General features: G+C 37.8%; 1 protein-coding gene and 1 long non-coding RNA gene across 13 annotated transcripts in view; one reads left to right on the top strand and one right to left on the bottom strand.

The window, feature by feature from the left end:
• The window catches only part of LOC311077813 (complement C3-like), a 501390-nt gene that overhangs the window by 170219 nt on the left and 305800 nt on the right, over positions 1–25371 (top strand). Inside the window, exons 37-41 of one of the 12 annotated variants that reach the window (XM_084106429.1) lie at positions 3268–3357; positions 3514–3594; positions 4017–4100; positions 5389–5524; positions 17659–18681. The exons of 10 other annotated variants lie outside the window; for them this stretch is intronic. In XM_084106429.1, coding sequence (XP_083962555.1) covers positions 3268–3357; positions 3514–3594; positions 4017–4100; positions 5389–5524; positions 17659–17800 — 533 coding nt within the window. In that variant the 3' untranslated portion in view covers positions 17801–18681. Of the gene's footprint in view, positions 1–3267; positions 3358–3513; positions 3595–4016; positions 4101–5388; positions 5525–17658; positions 18682–25371 lie in introns of those variants that run through there. One more of the 12 variants, XM_084106435.1, reaches the window with a different exon arrangement.
• LOC311077866 lies at positions 11292–18166 on the bottom strand. Its single transcript, XR_014605018.1, has 3 exons — positions 17556–18166; positions 15446–15788; positions 11292–15382 (listed from the first exon to the last, which is right to left on the bottom strand). It is a non-coding gene; the product is annotated as an uncharacterized lncRNA (long non-coding RNA).

Raw genomic sequence — 25371 nt, 5'->3', positions numbered from 1 at the left:
GTGTTTCCCAGCGAGTACAGGATAACAGCTTAACAACAAAACCACTTCAATGTGTATTTTTTTTTTTTTACTAAAAAACCGTACACCAAGGACAATAAAGATAAAGATATAGGCTAGTTCTAAAAATCGTTCTCAATGTTAAAGAATAGCAGAGTTCACACCACAGCTATAACGATAAGGATATGCCTGTATAGAGAAATTATATCATTGGGATCACTTTCGGGACGATTTATTTATTTATTTATTTTCAGCTGTCGAACGATAAAACAAGCCAATCAGAATCCATTCTAATTTAAAGTCTCGCGGACATTGCAGAGAAGTTAATCGCAGAGGTCCAGAAAGTCAAGCCCCTTTTCAAGGAAATTGATTATGATATAATCGTTCATACCCTCTGAATAAATGGTGAAAAGTATTACCTCAGGTATCCAGCGCTCGTTTCGACAACATTGTCTTGCTTCCTTTGAAGTTTTGGGGAAAAACTGTTAGGTGTTGTTTTTACTCCACTATATTGACCACGTCAGCTAAATTCACAGTTAGATGATTAGATCGATCAGCCTACTCTAGCTTCACTCAAACCATAGCATGCTGAGGACATCTGCTGGTTAAAGCCTTGTAAATGCAACAAGAACAGCAAAACATGACTTATTTGAGAAATTACACAAAAGTTCTCGACAAAGGCGTGATCTACGAGCAGCTGACCGGCGACTCCTCTGAATTGTGAACACGAACGACGTAAAAACGCAGACGAAAGAAGAACTAAAAACAGTGCTCTCAAGAGTTATCTCGGTATGGAAAACTGGTTTTCCCCTTTAAAGAAAATCCCTCTTGGGTGCAAGTCACCTTAAGTGAAGCATCTAGTCTCATTCGGAAGCCAAGTTTTCATGGTTCTGAAAAATGGAATTGATGAGATCGATCTGGTTTATAAGTTCAAAATTGATGGGTTCATTTACACAGTGTTTGCAACATCTGACACTACAATTAAATGTTTTAGTTGTGGTAGAATCGGACATCTAGTTCGTGATTGTCCTAGTAAAAAGGACAGTGCAGGTGTGAGCACAAGCATGGGACTGGGGTTTTCTGTTATTCCTCTGGTTGAGATCGCGAGTGACACCGACACTGCCGGTATGTCTGTGGTGGAAGCCGGTGAGATTGAGCCTGAGCCAATCACAGTTGTGGCTGTCGAGAATAACCCTGATCCACTTGAGATTGTTACCGAGCCTAGTAAAAGTGATACTCCCTCGATGTCTGATGAGCAGGGTGAATATTTTGAAAATGTTGTGTAACAGAGGCAGATGAAATTGATGTTGAAGACGATGTTGATTTTGAAAAGGAAGCTAAATCTGTTTTCAAGTTAAAAAAGTAAAAAAAAAAAGCTGTGGAAAAGCTTTTAAACAAGTAAAGAAAGATGAGGTTGGTAATGAGAATGTGGGTTCAGACAGTGATAGGGATTCCTCTGATTCAAACGTGTCTCAGGGTTCAAATCTCTCAAAGTGAAAACTTAGTTTGTTTGTATAAAGCTGATGACATGTAAATTTTTGCAAAAAACAAAGGGATTGAAAGGAGTGCAAGTTGAGCATTTTTTCCCTGATTGTAAACAATTCATCAATGATGTAAGGTATCTAATGAAAGAGGGAGCCTTTCAAGATGTGGAGATTTACCATCTTAGAAAACTTGTGAACAAACTTAAAAAAAAAAAAAAAAAACTTTCTAAAGATGATGAGGCTGTCAAATTCTTAAAGTCTTGTTTTTTTTGGCAGCTCTTCCCTTTTTTTTTTTTTTTCTGGTCTCTAAAACAAAAGTGACAAATTTTAAAATCGGATCTTTAAACTTAAATGGTGCCAGAGATGGTCTTAAAAGAATGATGTTATTTGAGTTTATTAGACAAAAGCAAACAGATATTCTGTTTTTACAAGAAACACACAGTGATTTTAAAAATGAGACCGACTGGAGAAGAGAATGGGATGGACAGATTGTCCTGAGTCACAAATCCTCTATTAGTGGAGATGTTGCGGTTTTGTTTTCAAAACATTTTTTACCTCTGTCTTGCGAAGTTGAGGAGGTAATAAGTGCTCGTTTTTTAAAGGTCCGTTCACAGTTTCAAACTGTGACACAAATGGACATTCCCTCAAAAAAAATTTAATTTAGAAATGAAAAAAGGTCAAAGTAAAATGATGCATACTTTACGCTCAGCTACAGGTCAAGAACTAACCGAGCCTGCTGACATACGTAGCTGTGCTGTAGAGGTTTTTTTTCAGACCTTTATAAATCTGAACTGAGGGAATGGGGTGCAGATGCTGAGAGTTTCCTTGAAGGACTGCCAAAGGTGGATGAAGAGTCCAACAATGAACTACAACAAACTTTGTCATTACAAGAGCTTTATGCTGCCATGATGAGCATGTTTCAAATTTCCCCTTTAATAGAGGAGTCTTGTCTTAATAGCCCCTTGTTAAAAAGTGGAATTAATGAGTATATTGATTTTTGTACAGTTGAAGGGAAAACATTATATAAATGCATTGTGAAAGCTATTCATCAGCGTAATTTAAGTATTAAAACAGATACAGTATGGAGAGAAAAATTAGGAATCAACTCTGAAACTAAACCTGTTTGGCGAGCATTTTACAAACCACCATTAAAAAAAAAACTTGGTAATTTGCAATGGAGGATTTTACATGGAGCTATTGCTGTAAATGCCTTTGTGTCTATTTTAAACACCAGTGTAAGTGATAAATGTCCTTTTTGTTTCGAACGAGAGACCATTTTTCATTGTTTTATGGAATGTAATCGACTTAACCCACTTTTTGATTTATTAAGTGTTTTTTTAGATTCTTTTAATATTTGTTTTTCAAAGCAAGACTATATTTTGGGTTTCTTTTACAGTTCAAAACAAAAGTTCAAATGTCATGTCATTAATTTTATTGTTGGACAAGCAAAATATGCTGTTTATATCACTAGGAGAAATAAGATAGAAGAGAAGCCAGGACAAGATGTTGTATTAGTTTTTAAACATATGGTAAAATCAAGAATTCTTATTGATTTTAATTTTCATAAATTGATGAACACGAAAAAAGCTTTCAAAATGCAGTGGTGTTGCAACAATGCTCTGTGTTCAGTTTATGATGAAGAAATTGTTTTTGTAAGAGGTTTAAATTAATTTTTTAATTTTTATTTTATCTTTATTTTTTATGTGTGTGTAAATTTGTATAAATGTTAACAAAATATTTTAATAAATTGATTGTAAAAATAAAAAAATCTCTCTCTCTCTGTCAGATGCACGCTGTAAGAAGTTCTACCACCCTGAAAGGGTAGATGGCGCTATATACAGACTGTGTAAGGGAGACATGTGCACGTGTGCAGAAGGTATTAGAAAACACACACACACACACATAATAGTATAAAGTGACCATATCGTTTGGTAGTATTTTATTTGTAATTTTAAACATTCAGTTATGGAAACAAACTATTTTTGTGCGTGTTTGATTACAAGTGTATTAACATCAACTTCTCTTAATGCAGAAAATTGCACTTTCCAGCAGAAAAACAAAGTTGATGAAGATGCTCGTATGAATAAATCCTGTGAAGCTGGCCTGGATTATGGTAAAAATGCAAAAAGTCAGCACATTGTTGTTCACTGAAACAGATGTGAGAGGTCCAAAAAAGGCAAACTTGTGCACCTATTCCATATCTCCTGAAGCCAAATGAAAGCTTTGTGAGAGAACAAGACCCAAATTTCACTTTTAAATCACTGTAAATATTCCCTTCATGTGAGTTGTTAACTCAAGAAGCGTTGGAGCCAATTCATTCAGTGAGCGGTCTGATCACTTTTTTTTTTTTAAACTGGGAAATATCTTGATAAAGTTAAAGGTTTGGAACAACATGAGAGCATAAATTATGACAATTTGCCTATCTGAGTGAACTATTCCTTTAACCCCTGTGTAATGTTTTATTTATTTTTTGTATTTGTGACTTCTCTTATCTAATCAGTTATGATGTAACAATATTACACTTATGTTTGACAGTTTATAAAGTGAAAGTGGATAAGATGGATCTGGCACAGGACTCTGACATCTATCACTTGAAGGTGGAGCAAGTGCTGAAAGAAGGTATGATTCAATATTCCCTCCACGTTTCTGCACAGATCATGAAATGCATTTGAAATGTATCTGTTTAATAATGGGGTTTCTTCTAGGGATGCACCGATACACATACCAGTATCGGTATCAGGCCTGATACTGAGCTCATGTACTCGCTCGTTAAAATGGCAACAACCGATACCAGCAAGCGTGTAAACAAGTGTTTGTGTACACTGACAAAGAAACACTGACAACAGAGAGTATAATGGGGATAAAAAAGAAGGCTGGCTATGAAGTAAATGTACCTTATAGACCTTATGCGCCAGAGAAACAAGGGTGCCGCCATCTTTAGAATATTGTCTTTTAACTTCCGTTTTTGCGGTCGCTCTGTATATTTCTATGGCGCTGCTGTCCAGGTGTAATTAGCTTTTGAAGTGGGTCCACTTAATGTAAAGTTAACGAAAGTTATCATGAGGACTGTAATGTTTAAAGCAGATGTCTTAACAAATGTCAGTCGACCGGGAAATTTTTAAAATGAGCCGTTCATTGATTCATAAGTAGCCTGCACAAGATCATTGTGAAAATACAGACTGGAAGACAAAAGAAAACGACCGCAGCGCTGAAAAGGGGCAGGGCTACATAAGGTCTATATAGTAACGCCTATATAGCTGTGGTGCGGGAGTTCGCAGTGGATTGAGCGTGCAGCGGCACAGACGCACATCCCTTTTTCAGTCAGTGGAAAGTTTGTAGTTCAGTCGAATGTCAAAGAAAGTCAAATGAGGCATGTAGCTTATTGACATTATTTAATAATGTTTTAAATTCACATTAATTAGGCTGGTAGTTTTTGTAGTATCAAAATTGGAAGAAATAATTGATATTTCACTGGTATCTAAACATTTGTACCACTGACCCAATCCTCAGCACTGAGCCCTTCTGGAGCTGCAATAAATATGTGCTGTGCTATTAAATGAAAGATAAAATATGATAGAACAATAGAATGAACAGTGAAAGTAACAGAAGCTCATACAATGCATTTTAGCAGGCTTAATTAAGCATGAAAATAACTAAAGGAAATATATATTTAATGAACAAATTAAGCCAACTAATATTATTTATATTCTTTTGGTTTATCTTCTAATATTTAAAAATTAGAAATGCAGTGAAAATACAGGTAGTGGTTTTCGGTATCGGCAAGTACCAAAAAATGGAAAAAGTGGTATCGGTGCATCCCTAGTTTCTTCTCTCAAATACATATTCAGCATGAGGCTAATGTTGAATTGCAGTGAAAGTGTGTCCTAAACACTGTTCTGTCCTGTAGGCACTGATGATGATGTTCAGGGGAAAGACAGAAAATTTTTGGGTCGTCCCGGTTGCAGAGAGAGTTTAGGATTGGTAGAAGGCAAGTCGTACCTCATCATGGGCAAATCCAAAGACCTTCCAAACCTAGGGGGAACGTAAGTGTCCACTCTGTGTCTGTAAATAACATGATTTGTCTGAGCTTTATGTATTTAAAGTCTGCAGAATGTTGTTCATGGCTCAGTGTTGGGACAGTTGTTTTTTGTCAAAATGCATTTTAAATAACCTAGAATAGACTTGAACAAAGTAAGACTTAAATAAACTTGAATAAATAAAGATATACAATTAACTCTTCCGCCGGCAGTGTTTTTAACTTTTTTTTCTCGTTGGCTGTTCCCCCCAACATTTTTGATCATTTTTTACAAACATTTCATGGCCCCCAGAACATTGTTGTATGAATATCTGAACATGCAATATAACAAAATAAAAGAACAGACCATTTACCTTTAAACAAAAAGCCCATTTTATTCTTGGTATATACATTCTTTATCAACACTTCAACATAGAAAAAAAAGTGCAATTTTGAGCAATTAGCTGAGAACGTCTTGCTTTTTTGTTGTTGTTGTAAGATTGGATTCAGAACGATGATCAAATCACAGATGGAATAGATCAAGTCCATCAACACCCCTAAAGCTGCATAGTCATTTCATCTTCATGGGTCGACATTTCATTCGGTAACATTAGGCAGTTTTGAATTATATGCTGTTTAATGTTGGTGATCACTTTGTTTAAAATATGGATATGATATTGCTTCTTCGCATGTGTTTTGATCAGGAGACTGTCTACTCTTTCAGAAGATGTCTAATAGCTCCTCCACCAACACTGAAAACATGAAAAGCAGGGAAAATTCCGTCAATAGTGGGGAAGAGTCAAGTTTTAAATAGGAAAAATATCGAAACTCTTTGGTCATTTTTTGAGAGAGATGCTAATGGTCTTGTCCGGTTCAATGATCTATGCTAAGCTATGCTAAAAGTGGTACCGCCAGACCCGGAGATTGGCTGAATGGATTCGAAAACGGTAAAACTGTTTAACTCTGGGGGAGTTTCCAAAAAAAAAAAAGTGGATTATCCCTTTACTTGAATTCAAATCTCCTGTGATGAACATGAGTTTAAGTTATTTTGATTATTTTTGTGGGGGTTTAATGTAAAAAGTGTCTCGGTGGTGTAACTACCCAGAGATAAACTCTGTCCCCCGCAATTGATGGAATTTTCCTGCAATCCATGTTTTCACTGTTATACAGTAGGGGGGCGCTATTATGCATCTGAAAGAGTAAACAATCTCTTGATCAAAACACAGACAAAGAAGAAGGAAAAACAAGCAAAAGAAGAATTGCTCACGCACATAAGCTAACGTGATAATTAAGCACTGCATATAACTTCAAACTGCCTAACATTACTGAATGTAATGTCGACCCAGGATGAGCTCTAGGTCTGTGAAGCATTAGGGGTGTTGATGAACTTGATCTATTGCATCTGTGTTTTGATCATCGTTCTGAATCTGATCTAGATGTAGTCTTTGACAAAACACAATCAAAATGTTGCTTTTTATTAACCTTTTCGCACATACGATCACAGCACAGTGTGATTAGAACGGTCAGTGCATCAGATGATCAACTGCTAAATTTAAACTTGCTTTCGCGCATTGGCTGGCGCCAGAGATGGGCATAAATACATGGAAATGTATTTAAAATACAAATACAAAATACTGCGTGGAAAAATGTATTTAAATACAAATACAAAATACTGTGTGAAAAAAATTATTTAAATACAAATACAGTATTTTGTATTTTGAAAATACACAAAATACATGTGAAATTGGCCATCCAGTGCAGGTATAGGTCACAGTGAATGAAGAAACTACATAGGCCTAGTGACTTTTCATTCCTACCCACTAAGCAAAATTATGTCCAAAAGACGTCTTTTCAACGTCTTTGTTACAAAAATCGGACGTTGAAATGACGTCCACTGAGCAGCCAGAATGAAAGTTTTTATGACGTCTTTTTTTGACGTGTTCTGCACGTCCGATATAGACGTTTATCGAACCTTCGTACAAGTTTAAAACTAGTTCAGATGTGGCCATTGTGGACATATTTCAACATCATTTATGGTCTCATTTAGACACAATTACTTTGACTATTGCTGTCAGATGATCTTAGTGAGAATTAACAGAGGTTTAGATGTTGATATTTGTTTAATTTGAAGTGTCACCATTGTGGTGATCAGTTTTTGCTTCAGTTGGGCTCTTGGTCCCCTTTCCTTTTACTTTAACTTTTATTTGACTGCTTTAACTGTGTGTTTTTAAAACACAATTGCTGTGGCAGAGAAAGCCAATAATAAGTAAGATCAGCTGTTTTCAGCATATTGATGATGATGAAATCATCACAGAACAAGCATCTAATGTTGTCAGATGTTTTGGCATTCATAACCACCAACCTTGTGGAGCTGCAATATTGGTGCCAAAAGCATTAAAATGATCACTTATTTGAAGGTGTATAAAAAGCATGTGCACATGATGTTTTGAGCAAGTGTATCACGTAGTCACACACAGACATCAAGATTTTGGATATGAATCACAACAACGGTGACAATCAAAACAAAAAAGCTTGGGAATTAAGGATGAGTTTTGTACTATGAAAGCTACCCATCATGCATTGCAGCATGAATCTTTTATTTTATTTTAAATTGTCACCATTGTTGTGAATCATATGCAAAATCTTGATGTCTGTGTGTGACTATATGATACATTTGCTCAAAACATCATGTGCACATGCTTTTTATACACCTTTAAATAAGTGATCATTTTAATGCTTTTGGCACCAATAATGCAGTTCCACAAGGTTGGTGGTTACAAACAACAAATATAAACACAAAACATTAAACAAAATATTAGATGCCCATTTTGTGATGATTATCATCATCAACATTGAGCTAATAACACCTCAAACTTTTTCTAGGCTTTCTCTGCCACAACAATTGTGTTACACAAACACACTGTTACAGCAGCCAAAGAAAAGTTAAAGTAAAAAGAAAGGGGACCAAGAGCCCAACTAAAGCAAACACTGATCACCACAATGGTGACACTTCAAATTAAACAAATATCAACATCTAAACCTCTGTTAATTCTCACTAAGATCATCTGACAGCAATAGTCAAAGTAATTATGTCTAAATGAGACCATAAATGTCCACAATGGCCACATCTGAACTAGTTTTAAACTTGTACGAAGGTTCGATAAACGTCTATATCGGACATGCAGAACACGTCAAAAAAAGACGTCATAAAAACTTTCATTCTGGCTGCTCAGTGGACGTCTTTTCAACGTCCGATTTTTGTAACAAAGACGTTGAAAAGACGTCTTTTGGACATAATTTTGTTTAGTGGGTAACCTCATCTCTGCCCTCTCTGTCATTCTTTCTTTTTCTTTCTTTCTTTCTTTCTGGCAATTAACATATGCAAAATAGCAGCCATTTATATATTTATTTCTGGTTACAATGTAGTCTATTACTTGTGGTGAACACTTGTGGTGAACACTATTAAAAAATTCATACTGTATGTAAAACTGTGGGAACCTTTTCTGCTATCTAGCAAAGAATATGGATGGGCGATATGACCAAAATCTCATTTTACTTCACAGTAACAATATCATGGTTTCACAATTCTCAATATCAGTTTTGATTCCACAGCATACACTGAATTTCAAACTCTTTTGAGTTTTTTTTTTTGGTTGTTTTTTTGTTTGTTTGTTTTTTTGCAGTAGTCCAATGCTTTTTAAGTAATTTTATGTTTATTTTATGTAAAGTTTATTTGTTTCTATTTAAGTTTAAGTTTATTAAAATTAGAAAGTGTATCTAAAATTTAAAATTAGAATTAATTTAGATTCATTTGACACTATTTACCCCCTTTTTTATTATTATTTTTTTTACGTACAATAAAACTAAAAGCTGAAGATGTTTGTGGAGTATCATTCATCAGTGTTTGTTTTTCCACTCCAACGTTCCAGTAATTCCTGCCCACTAAAAGCTGCACGGATAAATTTGCTTACCCCACAAATAGGCCCATCTTTGTAAACGATTTAGAAAAATTTCCATCAATTCAAACTTTATATCATCGCTATGATATGTAGTGTCATATCACCCAGCCCTAACAGTAATGCTTTAAAGGTCCCATTGCATGAAAATTTCACTTTATGAGGTTTTTTAACCTTAATATGAGTTTCCCGAGCCTGCCTATGGTCCCCCAGTGGCTAGACGTTCTGATGGGTGTAAACCAAGCCCTGGGTATTTTTGAGAAAATGAAAGCTCAGACGGGCGAATCTAGAATCTTCCCCTTATGTCGTCATAAGGGGAAAGGTCACCTCCCCTTTCTCTTCTTTGCCTGCAAAAAAAAATGTGGCCGCCCATGAGAATATGAGAATATACGCGAGCGCGATATTGTTTTTTCCTCGAGAGACATCATGGCTTGCAAACGAGCGAAGCATGGCAGTTGCTCAGTGTTTGGATGTACAAATGAACACAAAGGTATTTTTTAGTTCCTTCATCCGAGCCTCTGAAGAACCAGTGGGTTATGTGAATTTCACAACAAGAACAAAGAACAATCCCTTTCCAATCGCCCAAGCTGTCAATCACACAGCGCGAGTTTATCTGGACACTTGCCAAAACTCGTTATGAAATCAATGACGCTGTTACGCTGCACAACGAAGCTCTTACTGTACTTGCCTCATGTTTGTATTGGTGAAATCATTAGTGAGAGTGCAGAAACTGCTGCAATGATAAGATCTTCCTTCACGCGATCAACAGGCTGTTATCTGCTCAGTGCTCATCACTGCAACCTTTCATGTGATGGGAATAGATCTAAATACTCAAAAAACTTCTCACGATTCGTTAATCCCGATAGCTGTAATAGTAAAAATGTGTAATAGCTGAATAGTAAAAGTTTTCGAGATAGTTCCACATGCAATGCTAAATATTTCATATGCAAGCATGTCAGCCAATCACAGCAGTGGGCGTTTACACTGAAGTCTCTCAGCAGCCAATCACAGCAGTGGGCGTTTACACTGAAGTCTCACAGCCAATCACAGCAGTGGGCGTTTACACTGAAGTCTCTCAGCAGCCAATCACAGCAGTGGGCGTTTACACTGAAGTCTCACACAGACACGCCCCTTCAAACAGAGTGTTCAAATCAGAGGCTAAAATCAGGCTAGGAAATATGCCTTTTATTTTATTTTATTTTATTTTATTTTTTATTTTAACTTTTGATCTAAAAAACATGCTAACATTATAAGGGCACCCCAGGAAACATTCTAAAATAATAAAATAATCCATGCATGGGACCATGCATGGGACATTTGACAAGCTAGTTGATAAAAATCAACAACCGGTCAAGACTGATTGGCTAACGCTATTTTCCCACTTGTCTGTGCTCTTTTATTCTTTCATGTTAACTGAAGTGAATAATGCACTATTTTAACTTTAATCAACAAGTAGAGTTGATCATGACATTCTCACCTTATTCCAAGAAAAAAATCGCTGATCCAGTGCTGAGCTAGTGAATGTCTGAACTAGTTGATGCACAAAATCAGTACCCTGATAAAGAGGTTGACTGGCAAAAAGTATTTTATGTATTTTGAAAATACAAAAATACTCATCTTAAATGTATTTAAATACAAATTACATTTGATTTTTTCCAAAGGCTTTAAAATACAAAATACAAAATAGTATTTTGTATTTCAAATACGTATTTTAAATACATGTATCTGAAATACTGCCCATCCCTGGCTGGCGCCTAGCCAGAGACAGATCATATATCTGTCATATATCACAACTATTCAGTGTGTCACGTGACAAGAAATGACCCGTGACCATGGACACAATAAAGTGACACGTTCTAAATAACGGTCGTCTTGAAATACTCACGCTGGGGGGGTCAGCCAAAATATTTTAAACTTATGTGTGAAAAGGTTAAACTTATGTTAAAAAAGTTATTGTGTGCACATCCCACCTTCTGGCAGGTGCTGGACAAAAAAGGAACTAATAAAGTGAAAAGATTGTAATGTCCGCAACACTGCTACTTACTCCCATATTTTAATAAAAAGGCAACGTTTCAACCCTACTGGGTCTTCCTCAGGCAAATGATAAAACATTTGATACAGAGATATATAGGCCTTACAATCAACTGATCCACCCTGTGATTACAATTAGCTTGATTGGGTCTGAACAAGCCTAATAACCCCACTCATTACTTAATTAAGAGAACACTTGCATGGAAAAAACAATCAACATACACAGGAAACAATTCCATATATACAAGTTAACCCCAAAAAGATTTTTTGAAGAGAAAGCCCCACATATGCATATAACTTACTAGAATGTAGTCAAAAACAGGCAATTACCTACAAAAAAGGCAGTGCATACTCACATATACATGTCATGTATATATATAAACCCACAATCATATACATAGGCTACATAAATACAAATGCCCACTCATTATAAGAATGGCTTTATGTCAAAATCTTCATTAAGACCATAAGGAGACATTGTAAATAAAGTGTAAATTGCAGGTTAAATTTTTCACAAAGATAATGCAATGTGTTTATTAAACATAAAGATAAGAACCGCCCACCATTGTTTTTTATACCAAAATACTGAATATAATATGAACAGTTGGCACTTTTAACAGTGGTTTTAACCGCTCCCGCTCCCTTCCACTAGATGGGGCGTGACGTCATAAGAGGAACTCACTAGTAGAGTTACCGGCATAGTCATAGCTATAGATGCATTATGCCGAGTTCAGACTGCATGATTTTAGCCCCGATTTTGGCTCGCCGACAGGTTTTGAGAAATCGCCAACAAATGCCCGAAATCACAGGCAAATCGGTGCTCGTTCACGCGAGTGACAATCATGCAGTGTGAATAAGCAAAGACGCGATATGAGAGAATCGCAGACGAGTCGCCGACGCCCGTGAGATATTTGGCATGCTAAATATCTGGACCTGTCGGCGATTCAAAATCCTGTTGTGTGAAAGTGTTCTGACTGAAAACTACATCGGCGATGACCGACAGCCAATGAGAGAGCAAGATACAGAGCAGCGGGGAGTTCGGGGAGGAGTTACAATATCAGTATTTAAATAGATATATTTACAATTATATCAAACAGAAACAAAGCACAAACATTTGCTTGACCAGCAGCAACAGCAGCACATTGCAACATTATTTATTTACCCCCAACTCTCTTTGCAGAACACACAGTCCTTGCTCCCTTTGTCTTCCCAGCCATTATCTCACGCGTAATGTTTTTATTTTTCTCCTTTTCGCTGCAAATCAGTGCACAGACAATTTGGATCGCAAGCTTCTTGCAGGCTATCATTTTTAATAACAATATCAAACTCGCGCGAGAACTGCGGTCTTACACACGCAGGATTTTGCGTTATTTCCTGATAACTTCCCGCGCGTTTGGTTGCGAAACGTAGTTTGCGGACCAGACAGGAGTTGTTGGCGATTCTTCCTCATGAAAGTCATGCAGTGTGAAACCTCCTGTCGCCGATGCATCGTGCAGTGTGAACACACCAGCAACTGAATGTTACCCTGGATAGTCATGCAGTGTGAAAAGAACAGTGACCCGACTACTTTGAAAATCGTGCAGTCTGAACTCGGCATTACATAACTACAGAAAAGTTGTCTGTATGTTTTATTTGATAAAAAAAATATGGATAAAATAACTCAACTGTAAACATACTTGTGTGTGCTGACTTCAAGGGGACCGTGATCCTGCCTGAAATGAGAATAAGCTATTCGCAAAACAAACGGGTTCAGGCACCGGGTTCAGGCACGTCAGATCAGCCGGTCGCAGGTCGAGCTGTTCCACTAAACTCCAAAACGCGTTCACCTCACGGCAGCACATACTCTCCACTGCTGATTCAATTGGGTGGCATAGCCCACACAAACACAGTGGGGACATCGATCTCTCTTTTTCTTTTCTGACAATAAACATCGCTAATTAAATCGTGAGAAATAGCGTGGATTGAGGAAGGGTATTACATGACGTTTGAGGCGTCGATGAGACTAGCGATTGGTGCCTGTGCAGTGTGTGCATCTCTACAGCTCTGATTTGGACTGACACCATGTAAGTAAATAATGTCTTCAGTCGTTGTCCCTCCTTGCTATTCTACATGACGGTAAACTTTTGAAAAGACTGGCTTGTTCCCTTATATTATCCGGGTTAAGTTTGCACCAGGCTAGCCTAGACTAGCTCTAACGTAGCTACTCACCAGGACACCTGGCCAACCCTCCACTCATTCTCCTCACACCAAGCATTAATAACTCTTTGAGTGCCATGGGTCCTGGCAATTTCCTCCCCTCTCTCACGTCTGACCGGTTCAAAATTGTAGGGCTGTTGTCCATAAAGAATTTGATGGTTTCCCACATCCTCAGTCGTTCTCCAAATAGCCATAATACAGTAGGAATCTAGCAGAGTATGGGTTGCGAGTTCCTCTGATGACGTCATCACCAGTTACTGAAAAAACACGCTACCTTTGAAGAAACCCCAATAAATGTTATTTTAACGCATTTTAAGACAGAAATAATTAAATATATACATATAGAGCACTTTAATTTACACATTAATTGGCTGTGGTGGTTAACCTGCAACTTACACTTTAAATAGTAAATCCAAAAAGTTTCCCGTTGGAGAAGCTTTTTACCATGATCTCCTCCTCTAAACGGTTTATTGACGCGCTCCACCCCAATGTATCTAAGGGCGCTGACATTATGCCCAGCTAGTTTAAAATGAGCAGCAACAGGACTGCGTTCATCTCCTTTTCTGATGGTGCTTCTGTGCTCACTGATTGTAGTCCGTAGCGCTCTTGTTGTTTTACCAACATATGATAAGCCACATGGGCAACTGATTAAATAAATAACATGTGTGGTGCTACATGTAGTAGTGCCGCGAATAGATAATGTCTTACCAGTATGTGGATGATTAAAATTTTTACACTTATGCGTGCACGAGCACTGGGCACAACTGCCACATCTATAATTACCATCTGACACGCTAGGAAAAGGCGTTGTAAGTTGTGGACGTATATCATTCTTAACTAGATGGTCTTTTAAGTTAGAAGCACGCTTAAAAATAAGCTTAGGTTTTTCTGGGAAGACTCTGATTAGTTTAGGGTCCGAATCAATAATGTACCAATGTTTGTAAACAGATTTTCTAAATTCTGACACCAGTGGAGAATATTTTACACAACATAAAGGAGACTTATTTGGGTTTTTTGTGCGTTTATTTGATCGAAGGCACTCGTCTTGCGTTATCTGATCAAAACGTGCTTTGGCCGAATCAACCCAATCTTGTTTGTACCCTCTATTGAGGAATCTTTTTGTCAAGTCTGCAGCCTGCTTTGAGTAAGATGTGTTATCGCTGCATATTCTGCGTACATGATTAAACTGACTGATTAGGAGACTTTTGACCAACGGCCTGGGATGAAAACTATCCCCATGCAATATAGTGTTGTGATCCGTAGGCTTGCGAAAAAGATCAGTTTTTAAGATCGTACCATCTTTATATATCTGAATATCCAGAAAACTGATGCGATGTTTGTCATATTCCAAAGTAAATTTCAAATGTTCATTACAAGAGTTCAGATACTCATGAAAGCCATTTAATTCATCTACCGTGCAGTCAATAATCAGAAAAATATCGTCAATAAATCTCTTGTAGAATAAGATCTTAGAATAGAATGGATTTCTCTGATGCAGCACAAATTGATTCTCAAAAAGACCCATATATAAACAGGCATAATTAGGGGCCATTTTGCTTCCCATGGCAGTGCCTTTCTTTTGTATATAAAACTCAAGAAGCGAAAAAAGTTATTAGTAAGAACTATGTTAGCCAAGTCTAATATGCACTCAGTGCTAGGTTTTGGCTCAACCTTACTTAAAGAGAGAAAATACTGAAGTGCTTCTAGGCCACCATCATGCGGAATATTTGTGTACAAACTCTGAACATCAAAAGTGGCCAATAAACAATTATCAGAAATAAGATCAAAGGTTTTTAGCGAATTGATAAAATCGATAGAGTCACGTATATAAGAGGGGAGGGTAACCACTTCTGATTTAATAAAATAATCAACGAAGGCAGATATATTTTCAGTTAGGCTACCAATCCCACTGACAATAGGTCTTCCCTTCAGAGGGGTATCTAAGGTTAAACTTACCCACATTCTGGTGTTGATAAAAAAAAAAAAAAGATTGTATGAAGCTTTTCTCCTCCGTAAGCATTATGGAGGAGGCAATTACCTTTGACAAGAAAAACAAATAAAAACCAACACGAATACAAATATTGTTAAAATTACTCTCCTTTTTATCACCTTGGACCAGGGTTTCCATTGTCCGGTAATTACCGGACATTGGCCGAAAAAAAAATGAAATGTCCGACAAAATTAAATCTCTCCGGTCAAATTGTCCGATTAAAATTGCCTTATAATCCCGCCCCCTTAACACAATCTGAATTTGAGAATAAGCCTAAAATGTATAAAGCAAAAATACACCGACCTTTGGCTATGTTATAAAGGAACAGGCTCTACCGTTTGAAAGTTATTAAACATTATTACATGGCTTGGTTGAATTCCAATGTGGAATGCGGTCTGTTATTTCTTGATATCAGACGCTGCGAAGCACTAACGGCGCCAGGATTTTGATTGTAGGTGGGCCTCCAGAAAACTGGATGGGCCAGTTAAAATAAGCCAAAAAATAAAATAAAAACGGGTTCCCCTTCATCTCCGTTTCAGCACTTTTCTGGGCAATGAGGACAGTGACTCAGTAGCCTACCTGAATTTAATGCGTAAAAAAAAAAAAAAAAAAAAAAAAAAACTTAAACAGGATTTTAGTTTATTAACAGCAACAATAGCTGTAAAGATGAAGTTGACGATCGCCATCTCCTTATGAACGCGCCTATAGAGAGAAATGCACATCATGGATTACATAATCAGAGAGTAGCCTATTTCTTTTCGTTTTAAATTGTTAAAAAGACATTTCAAGCTTTCTTAAGATATATTTCATGTCTGTGAGGCCTATGCTGAGTTTCGTTAAATTAGGATGAGATGCGCTCCCGTTCACGAGCAATGCAAGTGACCACGCGGGCGCCTGCATGATTAGGCCAATCATCTGCTATATTTTCTGCTTATTTATTAAATACAGGCAATTGGTTGATAAAAAAAAAATGTTAAAATTAAGATACAATTTATACAAAACGAAATTCACTTCAAAAAAGTCTTTCTACAAAACCAAACTTAATTAAGTGGTCAAAATCATGTCTGACCTGCTCCATGTCTCTCGATATTGCGCATCCTATCCTACTCGTGCGGTTCACTTTTCATAATCAACATAAACTACAACACGTATAGTAGACCTAGACTCTCTATTTGTACAAATTGCTGCACATTCTTTTTATTCAGAATTTTGCACACATAAGTTGAAAGGCATTTGTTTGTGCATGCATAGCAAAACATATCTGCAACATTTATCAAGTTCACTGATAATTATGCGCGCATTTATTAATTATTATCTTAATGAATAATGAAACAAGGATGAACCATATAAACTGCGTTGTTTGAATGATCGCAAATAGATCCGAATGAAGAAACGTACAAAACCATAGTAGAAAATGGGTCTCGAGTGTTCCTGCAGAGAGGGGGTTCTCGCTGCAGAATCGGATCAAGACGAAGCAGCGAAGTCGCCTAACAAGGTTACGCGGCTTATGTGCATTGCAGGTTGTGGAGAGACACTGGGAAGTTCGCTTGAGTAAAAACAATAGGCTTCAGATATTCTATGTGGGGAAGGGGGATTGGTTTGTTAAACTATGAATGTGAAACCATAGTAAAAACAATTGGCGTTGATTGACGCCAATCGGACGTTCATGTTTTTTTTTCCGTTTTTTTATTTGAAAGTTAGGCTAATAAACATGTTGCATTCGGCCTGATTATGTAATTTTTTAAGTTACATAGCCTTCCTCCAGTTTTCCTCATCTTGACTAATTAAGAGGTGATATTTGACCGGCATATCATCAAAATGTCCGGAAAACGAAACCTCTGCCGGTCACTTTGACCAGCACCATTTTTTTCTAGCGGAAACTCTGCCTTGGACATCCTTTTTGTTCATTGACCCTTACACAAATGTATACAGTGTAGTAGTTAAGTCAGTTATTGTGTCTGTTTTCTCTTCTCTTGTCTGTTGTTTTAGTCTGCAGTACGTCTTTGGAGAGCACACCTGGGTTGAATACTGGCCGACGAGAGAGGAAAGCCAAACTCCACAATACAAGGAGCGGTACATCGGCATCTCTACGCTCCAGAATAGCCTCCTCAGACACGGATGTGCTACATAATTATATATAAACAACATTTGTTAGAAATTAAACATCATCTCTTGCATAATCTTAATACATCTTAAATAATATTGTTTGAGCTGAAATACTTCATTGTTTTTTTTTTAAAGAAAGAAAAGAAAAAATGGTGACTTTAATTTTCAAAAAGTTCAATTTAGAATCCTGACTAACTAATACCCTGCAAGAATATTCTTATAACTTTTTCAATTCTGAATCACAAATCCAACATTATAATTTGTTTTATGTGATATTTCAAATCTGTATCTCATTTTAATAATCATAAGAAACTTTAAAGGAGAATTTCTGGATATCTGAATAGGCTAAACATTATACAAAAGAAAAATATAATAAATGCGTTCAGATGATTATTCCTGGCATTTGCTTTCTGACAGGAGTTGATGTGCATGATAAAATATATGGAATAGGTATTGGGATAAATTACTTTCTAGAACATTCAAAAAGCAAAACCTCAAGAGGCCTGATGTGGAGCATCTCAAATCTGGAAGCTTATAGAAGAGGAATCTAACATCACACAGACGGGAATCTGATGTAGTCTATTGATTTTTTACTTACTGCCATCAGTCAACAGGGAAGGAAGGAGAGATGCATTTTTAAATTTAAAATGCAAGTTCTCTTGCAGATATTAATAAACTGAATTAACGTTTTTTGGGCACGCATCACCACCAACAATGCTAAATCAAGACAGAATTTCATTTATAGTGATAATTGGTCATTTTGAATGGATGAATGAGGCATTTTGACAAGATTTTTAAAAATTGACTGTTCATCGGATTGGTCCAAGACCTTGGGAGATTTGTCGCACTTGAACTTTGACTGGATTCGAGGAGTTTATGTGGTTGTAATAAAAATTTTAACAAATACTTCCCTCGCGGGGCAATTTGACTCCCATAGGAATGAATGGGAAATGGGATTTTTTTTTATTGGTCAAAAAACTAAAAAATCTGGCATAATCCAGAACACACACACAAATGAAGAAATTAAACCAAAGAGCATCCCCAATGCAGAACAAAATATTTTATTGATGTAGCGTTTATACGCCCACGTATAAATATTATTAATTATTATTCATAACGAATTATGATCAATAATTAATAATTTAATTATTTTCAATTATTTACTGTAACAGAATCAATAATATGATAATTTATCAGTTCATCCAGTGAACAGAAAGCATAAACAATTATTAACTCTAGGAAATATAATATCTTCCTGGCCAAGAAAGAATAACCCCCTAACAGTAAATTAAGAAATAGGGTAACAGCATAGGTAACTTTTGATCGAAGTTCAAGACAATAAAATTTGATAAGCACATACACAAGCAATCTCTTTTCAAATACAAACAATACTTTATTGATTATATACTAACACGTACAGCTAATGTCTAACACAAACACACACACACGCACACACACACACACACATTCATACGAGTTGCAGAAAGGAAGAGAGTGAGGAAAGAGTGGGTTTAAGAGTGAAAGGATGAAATCTCACGATTCCATAATGCACTTAGACATGACCTGAACGAACCATCAAACATTAATTTAACCCTTCTATCGTTTTAGGCAGGTTATTAAAGTTATATAAATACACCAGTTTAGCTTTCAGTCTGGAGGTTACTTGCTTGTCTTCTCGTTCCTTTTTGGGAATTCCCTTCGTTGCGTAACAGAGGGTTCCCCCGGGTTCGTTCGTCGGCTGTGGTCTCCTTGTGCATGGATAGATGGGGCGAGAACCAGTCACGTGTGGCTGGCGGTTGCTGATGGTTGAATGAGTCTTTGAAGTTGAAAGCGTGCGTTGCAGCCGCGAATCGTGGAACGAAACTTTGCAGCAAAACTTAACTTAAAACCGAGACTTTCAATCGGAAAATAAAGGAAGACTTAGAAAAGAAAAGAAGACTTAGACGAGAGTAGTAAGACGGCTTGAATGAAACTGTTTAACCCATGTTCTACAGATCTTGATTTGGGTTATTTCTGCTCGTTTGTTACATGGTACTAGTCTGCCGGAACTTAGAGAGCTTAGAGCTTTGAGAGCAGCGAGAGAGCTTCGAGAGCAGCGAGAGAGAGAGCTTAGTTTTTGGGTTGTTTTAACTAAAAGTTTGTCCCCCCTCCTGAAGAGAGCGGACCAATTAGACACTGGCTTTGTCTCATCGTAAATCTGGAGTGTTGGTGTGTTCTCTAACTTTTAAGCAGAGAGGACAGAGGCCACAGTTTAGACATGATTTCTAATTAAAAGAAGATCAAAACATATTACACCGATATCATTCAAGCCATCTTGCTAGTTGTGTTCGTAAGATAGCATTGATATGAAACAGTACACACTGTCATTCACACACCTAATAATTATAACAATTACATGAATTATATGGGATTAAAGCATATCTTATTAGAATATGCATATAAGTGGTGGAAACACACAGGATTATGTAGTTGCGTGATTGTTTGATTGTAAGTCCATTGAGAATTGTTCTTAAATGATTTTATGTAGTTTATTGGTAAGAATCAGTTCTCTGGTTTGAAGAGACAGAACACTGTTTGTTCTGTTCAGAGGTCTTAAGGAGGAGGGGTCAGGAATGCTGTGGTGTCATTTCTGAACCAATTTGTCTTTTAAAAAAAAACCCTCATATTGACAAGTTCTTCCTTTAGCTGGGCTCATAAAAGTTCTTAGTTGGGGGTTTTCGTTGGTTTGGTCATTAGAAGGGTCTTTTGCAGACTCTGTGGCGCCAGGATGGGTGACTTATGGCTCTGGACTGTGAGGACACTGTCTTTATCTTAACCAGTCCGTAGTTGGCCACAAAGCTAGCCATTGACCAGTTATTTAGTTAGTGTTGGGGGTGGCTCTTTTAAATAGCCAGAGTGATGAGGATCATTTGACGTTCTGAACCAATCTTCTGTTTTGTTCGGCAGGAAGTAGAGAGTTTGAATTAATTTTCTGGAAGAAAATTAGTCTGTGGTTGATTTCTTCTCATTGTCGTTACATATCCCCCCTTCGGTCGACGATGTGTTGAGTAGAAGACATCGGTGAACGCTGGAGAAATGGGTAGAGGAAGCAAACACAAACAGCAAACAACAAGACAACACCTCCATGACTGGTCACTTTACTGGTGCAGGGCATTAGATTACCTAGGCATAAACAGGTTCACTCTCTCAATATAGTTAATCACGTTGACTAAAGTTTAGTTCAATTTTAGGACGTTATCCTAATTTGTTTTGGGACGGTGATTAATTAATTTTGTGACTAAATTTGATTTGTTTGTTTTATTCTCTTCTAAATTGTTCTAGGTTTAGACCAATTTACCTTTCAATTTGTGATTCGAATGATGCAGGGAGTTCTCTGGCTCACATTCGTTTTGAGGTGACTTACAAATATTAGGCGTGGTGTGTCAATCCTATTATTGTGACCTTGACCCTTATGGGGCGGACAGGCATTTTACCTAATAAAAGAAGAAAAGGAAGGAAGGAAGAGGTAAAACAAAACAAAGCAGTTGAGTGTTCCTCCTGATATGAATTGTAACTACTGTTGCACAGCTAAGGTGTCAGGGATCATGATGTAATGATAGGTGTTCTCAGGTGTACTTGTTGGATGAGTAGTTAGTTGCCATGTTTCCTATGGTAAGTGTAGCTAAGTTGTTAAGCTAGTTTCTGAAGTTAGTTTCTACCTGTGGGGGAAAACATGTTTGTTGAATGTTTTGCACAGTAGAGGCGGTTAACTTCTGTATGTTAGTGAGTATGTTAGGGATGTTGTGTAGTGTATGTATGTATGTATTAGGGATGTATGCATGTATGTATGTATGGTCAGATCTGTTTCAGTCTGTTTTGCTCCCCCCTTTGCTTGATGGCTTAGCTTTGATGAGCTTGTTGCCTCTTTGCCTTGGAAAAGGGATCTTCTGTGATCTGCTGGGAGTCAAACCAGTAAGGCAGGAAGTTCTCTGGCAGACATTGGGAGGCAGTTTGGCATGGCTGGATGAAGCTGTGGTGCAAAACTTGGTCTCCGTTGTTGCATTCCTCCGATGATACCTTTTGGTTGTGACAGACTTTCTGACGTTCTGGGCTTACTGTTGTTTCTGTAGCACACATATGGTTCTTGAGTTTGGAGCTCGTTTGGTGGTTTCTTTATGAGTGATGGGTAGCCAGGATGGTGTTTTCTGGTACCTCTGGGTGTTTGTCAGTGGTTGACTGTGAGAGACCACTCTGTTCTGTGTTGTTGTAGAACAAGTGGTTGTCATCTTCATTATGAAGGTGCATCAGATGAATCAGTGGTCTTCCGTGTTCAGCCTGTTTTCTAAGAACACTTCCAGTCGCCTCATTAGTTGCTCCATATCTTCTGAGGGTAAACTGTCTTGTTCTTGGGCATACTCAGTGCTGTGCTTAACTGAGTTGTGCCGAGGTGGGTTTCCTGAGAAGCGTGGCTGGTCCCATGGCTTTTCCATGTGGTTGGTGTGGTATCTGTCATCAGCATGGGAATCACGTTCTCTGTGCTTCTTACGAAGAACTGTGGTGTTGTCATGCCACTGGTTGTCTTCCAGTGCAAGGCTTGTGTCTTGGCTGAAGGAGTTTGAAACTGTGGATGTTTTCAAACCTTTCTTTGAGGACATCTTCTGTTTGATGTGGGCCTTGTGCGTCAGGTCACGTAACTGTTGAATTGTCATTGTGTCTGCGCAGGCCTCGAGACCAAGATGATGACTTAATCCGGGGTGCAGGTTTCTCAGAAAGAGGTTTTTGAAGTTCACATCCTCTTCTTGTTCAGGTGAGTTATGTGCACCAAAGAAGGCTTGTCGAAAACGGTGGTAGTATGCTTGGGGAGTCTCGTGTCGACCTTGTTTGGTTTCCAAGGCGATTAACACACCGTGTTCTGACTCTGGGCCTATGAATTCTTTTATCAGTGTCTTACATAGCAGTTGGTAGTTTGACTTGACATGAGCAGGTTGTCGGTCTAGGAAGCTTCGTACCTCTGAACTGGATGTCGATCTGAGGAGGTAGAACCTGTCTCTGTCAGTCACATGAGGTCTCACCTCTAGGTGGAAGTTGATATCTCGGATGTAGGACTGGATGTCCGGGCATTCCGTGGAGTTCGGGTTGAACGGAGTGATATTCTTAACCAGCTTGTTGAGATCTTTAAAGGTCATCGCCGGTGCAGCTCTGGAGTCTGCCTGGATGAGCTCTCGTTGCTTGTTGGCAGTGAACGGTTCTGTGGTGAAGGCCTGTGACGTTTTGGGTTGTGGCCATTCACTTCTTTCACTGTATGGCAGTTCTTGGATGGAGGACTCTGTCCTGCTCGGCAGTGGTGATGCTGAGGGAGGTCTCTCCCTTCTTGGCTCTGGTTTCTGTTGGAAAATGTGCTGGAGTTCATCTCTGACCGCGTAGAGCTCGTCGTTGACGTCATCTCGCTGTTGGGTCAGATGGTTGATTTCAGCATTGCACCTTTCCAGGTGGTCTTTCAGAGCATTAATTTCAGAGTTCTTATCTTCAATGTCAGCTTTAGCTTTCTCTAGCTGATGTTCAGCAGACTGGAGTTGGTTTACCAGGTGTTTCTGGACAGTCTTTAATTCTTGTTTGTCACTTTCAGTGGCTGCAAGGGCTTCTTGGAGCTTGTCAACTTGTTTCTTTGTTTCTTGCTCCACTTCGTCAGGCACTTGAGCTTTCGCTTTGAGCTGGTCTGTGCAGCGTTGGGTGTGCATCAGCTCCCTCAGGAACTCAGTGGTCTGACGCTTGAAGTCGTCCTGGACCTTCACTTCCAGCTTGTCCATGCGGCTCTGGGCACGTGTCAGCTCCTCCCGAAGGTGGGTGATGTGCTTGTCGCTTAGTGTCAGCTGGGCTGTGAAGGCATTGCTTAGGGAACAGATAATCTTGGTTAGTTCCACGTGGTTGTGGTTTTGATTCTGGCTTGAATCATGTGTCAGGAATCTTCTCAGAATTATGATTATTATTAAAAATAATAACAGTTCAATTGTCTTTGGTGTGAGGCAGTCCGTAATGCCTCTGAGCCAGGCGTCCACGTCGGTGGGGTTTGTCGTCCACGGCATGTTGGCACGCTGGGGTGAAGAGACTGACACAGATCTGTGTGGGGTGTAAGCCTATGTGGTTGAACAGCTAAGTGTCGTTTCAGTGACTGTACAACAATAGTGAAGTGTTGTAATGTCTAAGTGTTGGTCTCAGTGTAGACAGGTAGGCTAGTGATGTGGAAACTTTGTCACTCAACTAAGTGAGAGAAAGAGAGAGAAAAGGTTAAAACAAATCTCAATTGCAAGGATTTTTTTTTTTTTCAGTGGGAGAAATATTTTTATAAATATTTCCTATCAATGAAAAACTGGTTTAAACTCGTGATGTTTCACTCAACTGAGAAAGGGGAAAAGAGAGAGAGGTTAAAACCAATTTCACTAAAACAAGAAAGAAAATTCTTAAGTAGGAGAAATATTATTTTTCTCATAAATGCTGCCTATCGGTGAGAATCTGTTTCCAGAAAGGTAAACAATATTATTGTTTATGTTTACAAGGAAAAATAATACAATAATAATGCTGATACCTTTTTCCGAGTTTTACAGGATTGACACCACACACCGTCAGTTGGACTGCTTACAGCTGGGATGCTATGAAGGCGACAGTTGCTCAACACTTGTCTCTGTTAATTTATCTTGGATAAGATGTTAAATTGTAAATTGTGTTTACAAAACAGAGAGAGTATGGAGAACAAGAGAGGGTTTGATTACAAATCAAATACCTATTAATTGTTTTCTTTGGAAAAATTATCTTTCTCTTTCTTTAGACTCGATTGATGGTTCTTCCAGGTTTGTTTCCTACAAATGTGAAGAAAGGGGATGGAATAAAGCAGGACAGAACAGGAAAGACGTGTAAAGGAGGAAGAGGAAGGAGTGAAAGGAGATTGGGTCCACAAATGGCTCTGAAGCCTTTGTGTCGAACTACGAGTGTAGAATTGATAGTTGCCAACAACTAAACATTCAAAAATAAAACTTTGTAAGAGAGGGTTATCTCTGATTTATTTGACACTTGTAGTGAGATACCAATGTCTCCTATTGAGGCTCAGGTGTGTTACTCCCAAGCTTTCAAAGTTCAAAAATGTATTCACCTGAAGTGATTAAATCTAAAAGAGAATTTTAGAAATTAGGAAAAATTATGAAATTAGATTTATTAAAAATAAATCGAGAAATCATTAGAAATTACCTGTTTAGGAAAATAGAATTTAAACCCTTTTTAAATCAAATTAAAATTTGACAATTAATAATCATAAACCAGTATTTTCTTTTCAAGTAAAATGCAGGTAAATGAGATTAATAATTGTGAACCGAAATTTCCTTTTCGCAGAAAAATATGGGTAAAGTATAATATGAGACAGGTCAAATAGGAAAGAAGAAAAGACCAACAGGTGTAAACATCAAGGTGTTTAAATGGTTAAATCCCTTTAACGTTGTTCAAACAGACACTGTATTTAACCACTGTCAATGACAACCGTAAATAATGCTTAAGGCTTTAGTATAGGTTAGGCCTCAATGTAAACAACTACCTAGCTTAGCTTTAGCTTAGCTTAGCTTAGCCACAAAT

The sequence above is a fragment of the Abramis brama genome (assembly GCF_963993115.1).
Source record: "Abramis brama genome assembly, chromosome: 2".
Classification (NCBI taxonomy): domain Eukaryota; kingdom Metazoa; phylum Chordata; class Actinopteri; order Cypriniformes; family Leuciscidae; genus Abramis; species Abramis brama.
Note: the sequence above shows the minus strand (reverse complement) of the source record. Positions and strands in the feature narration are given on the sequence as shown.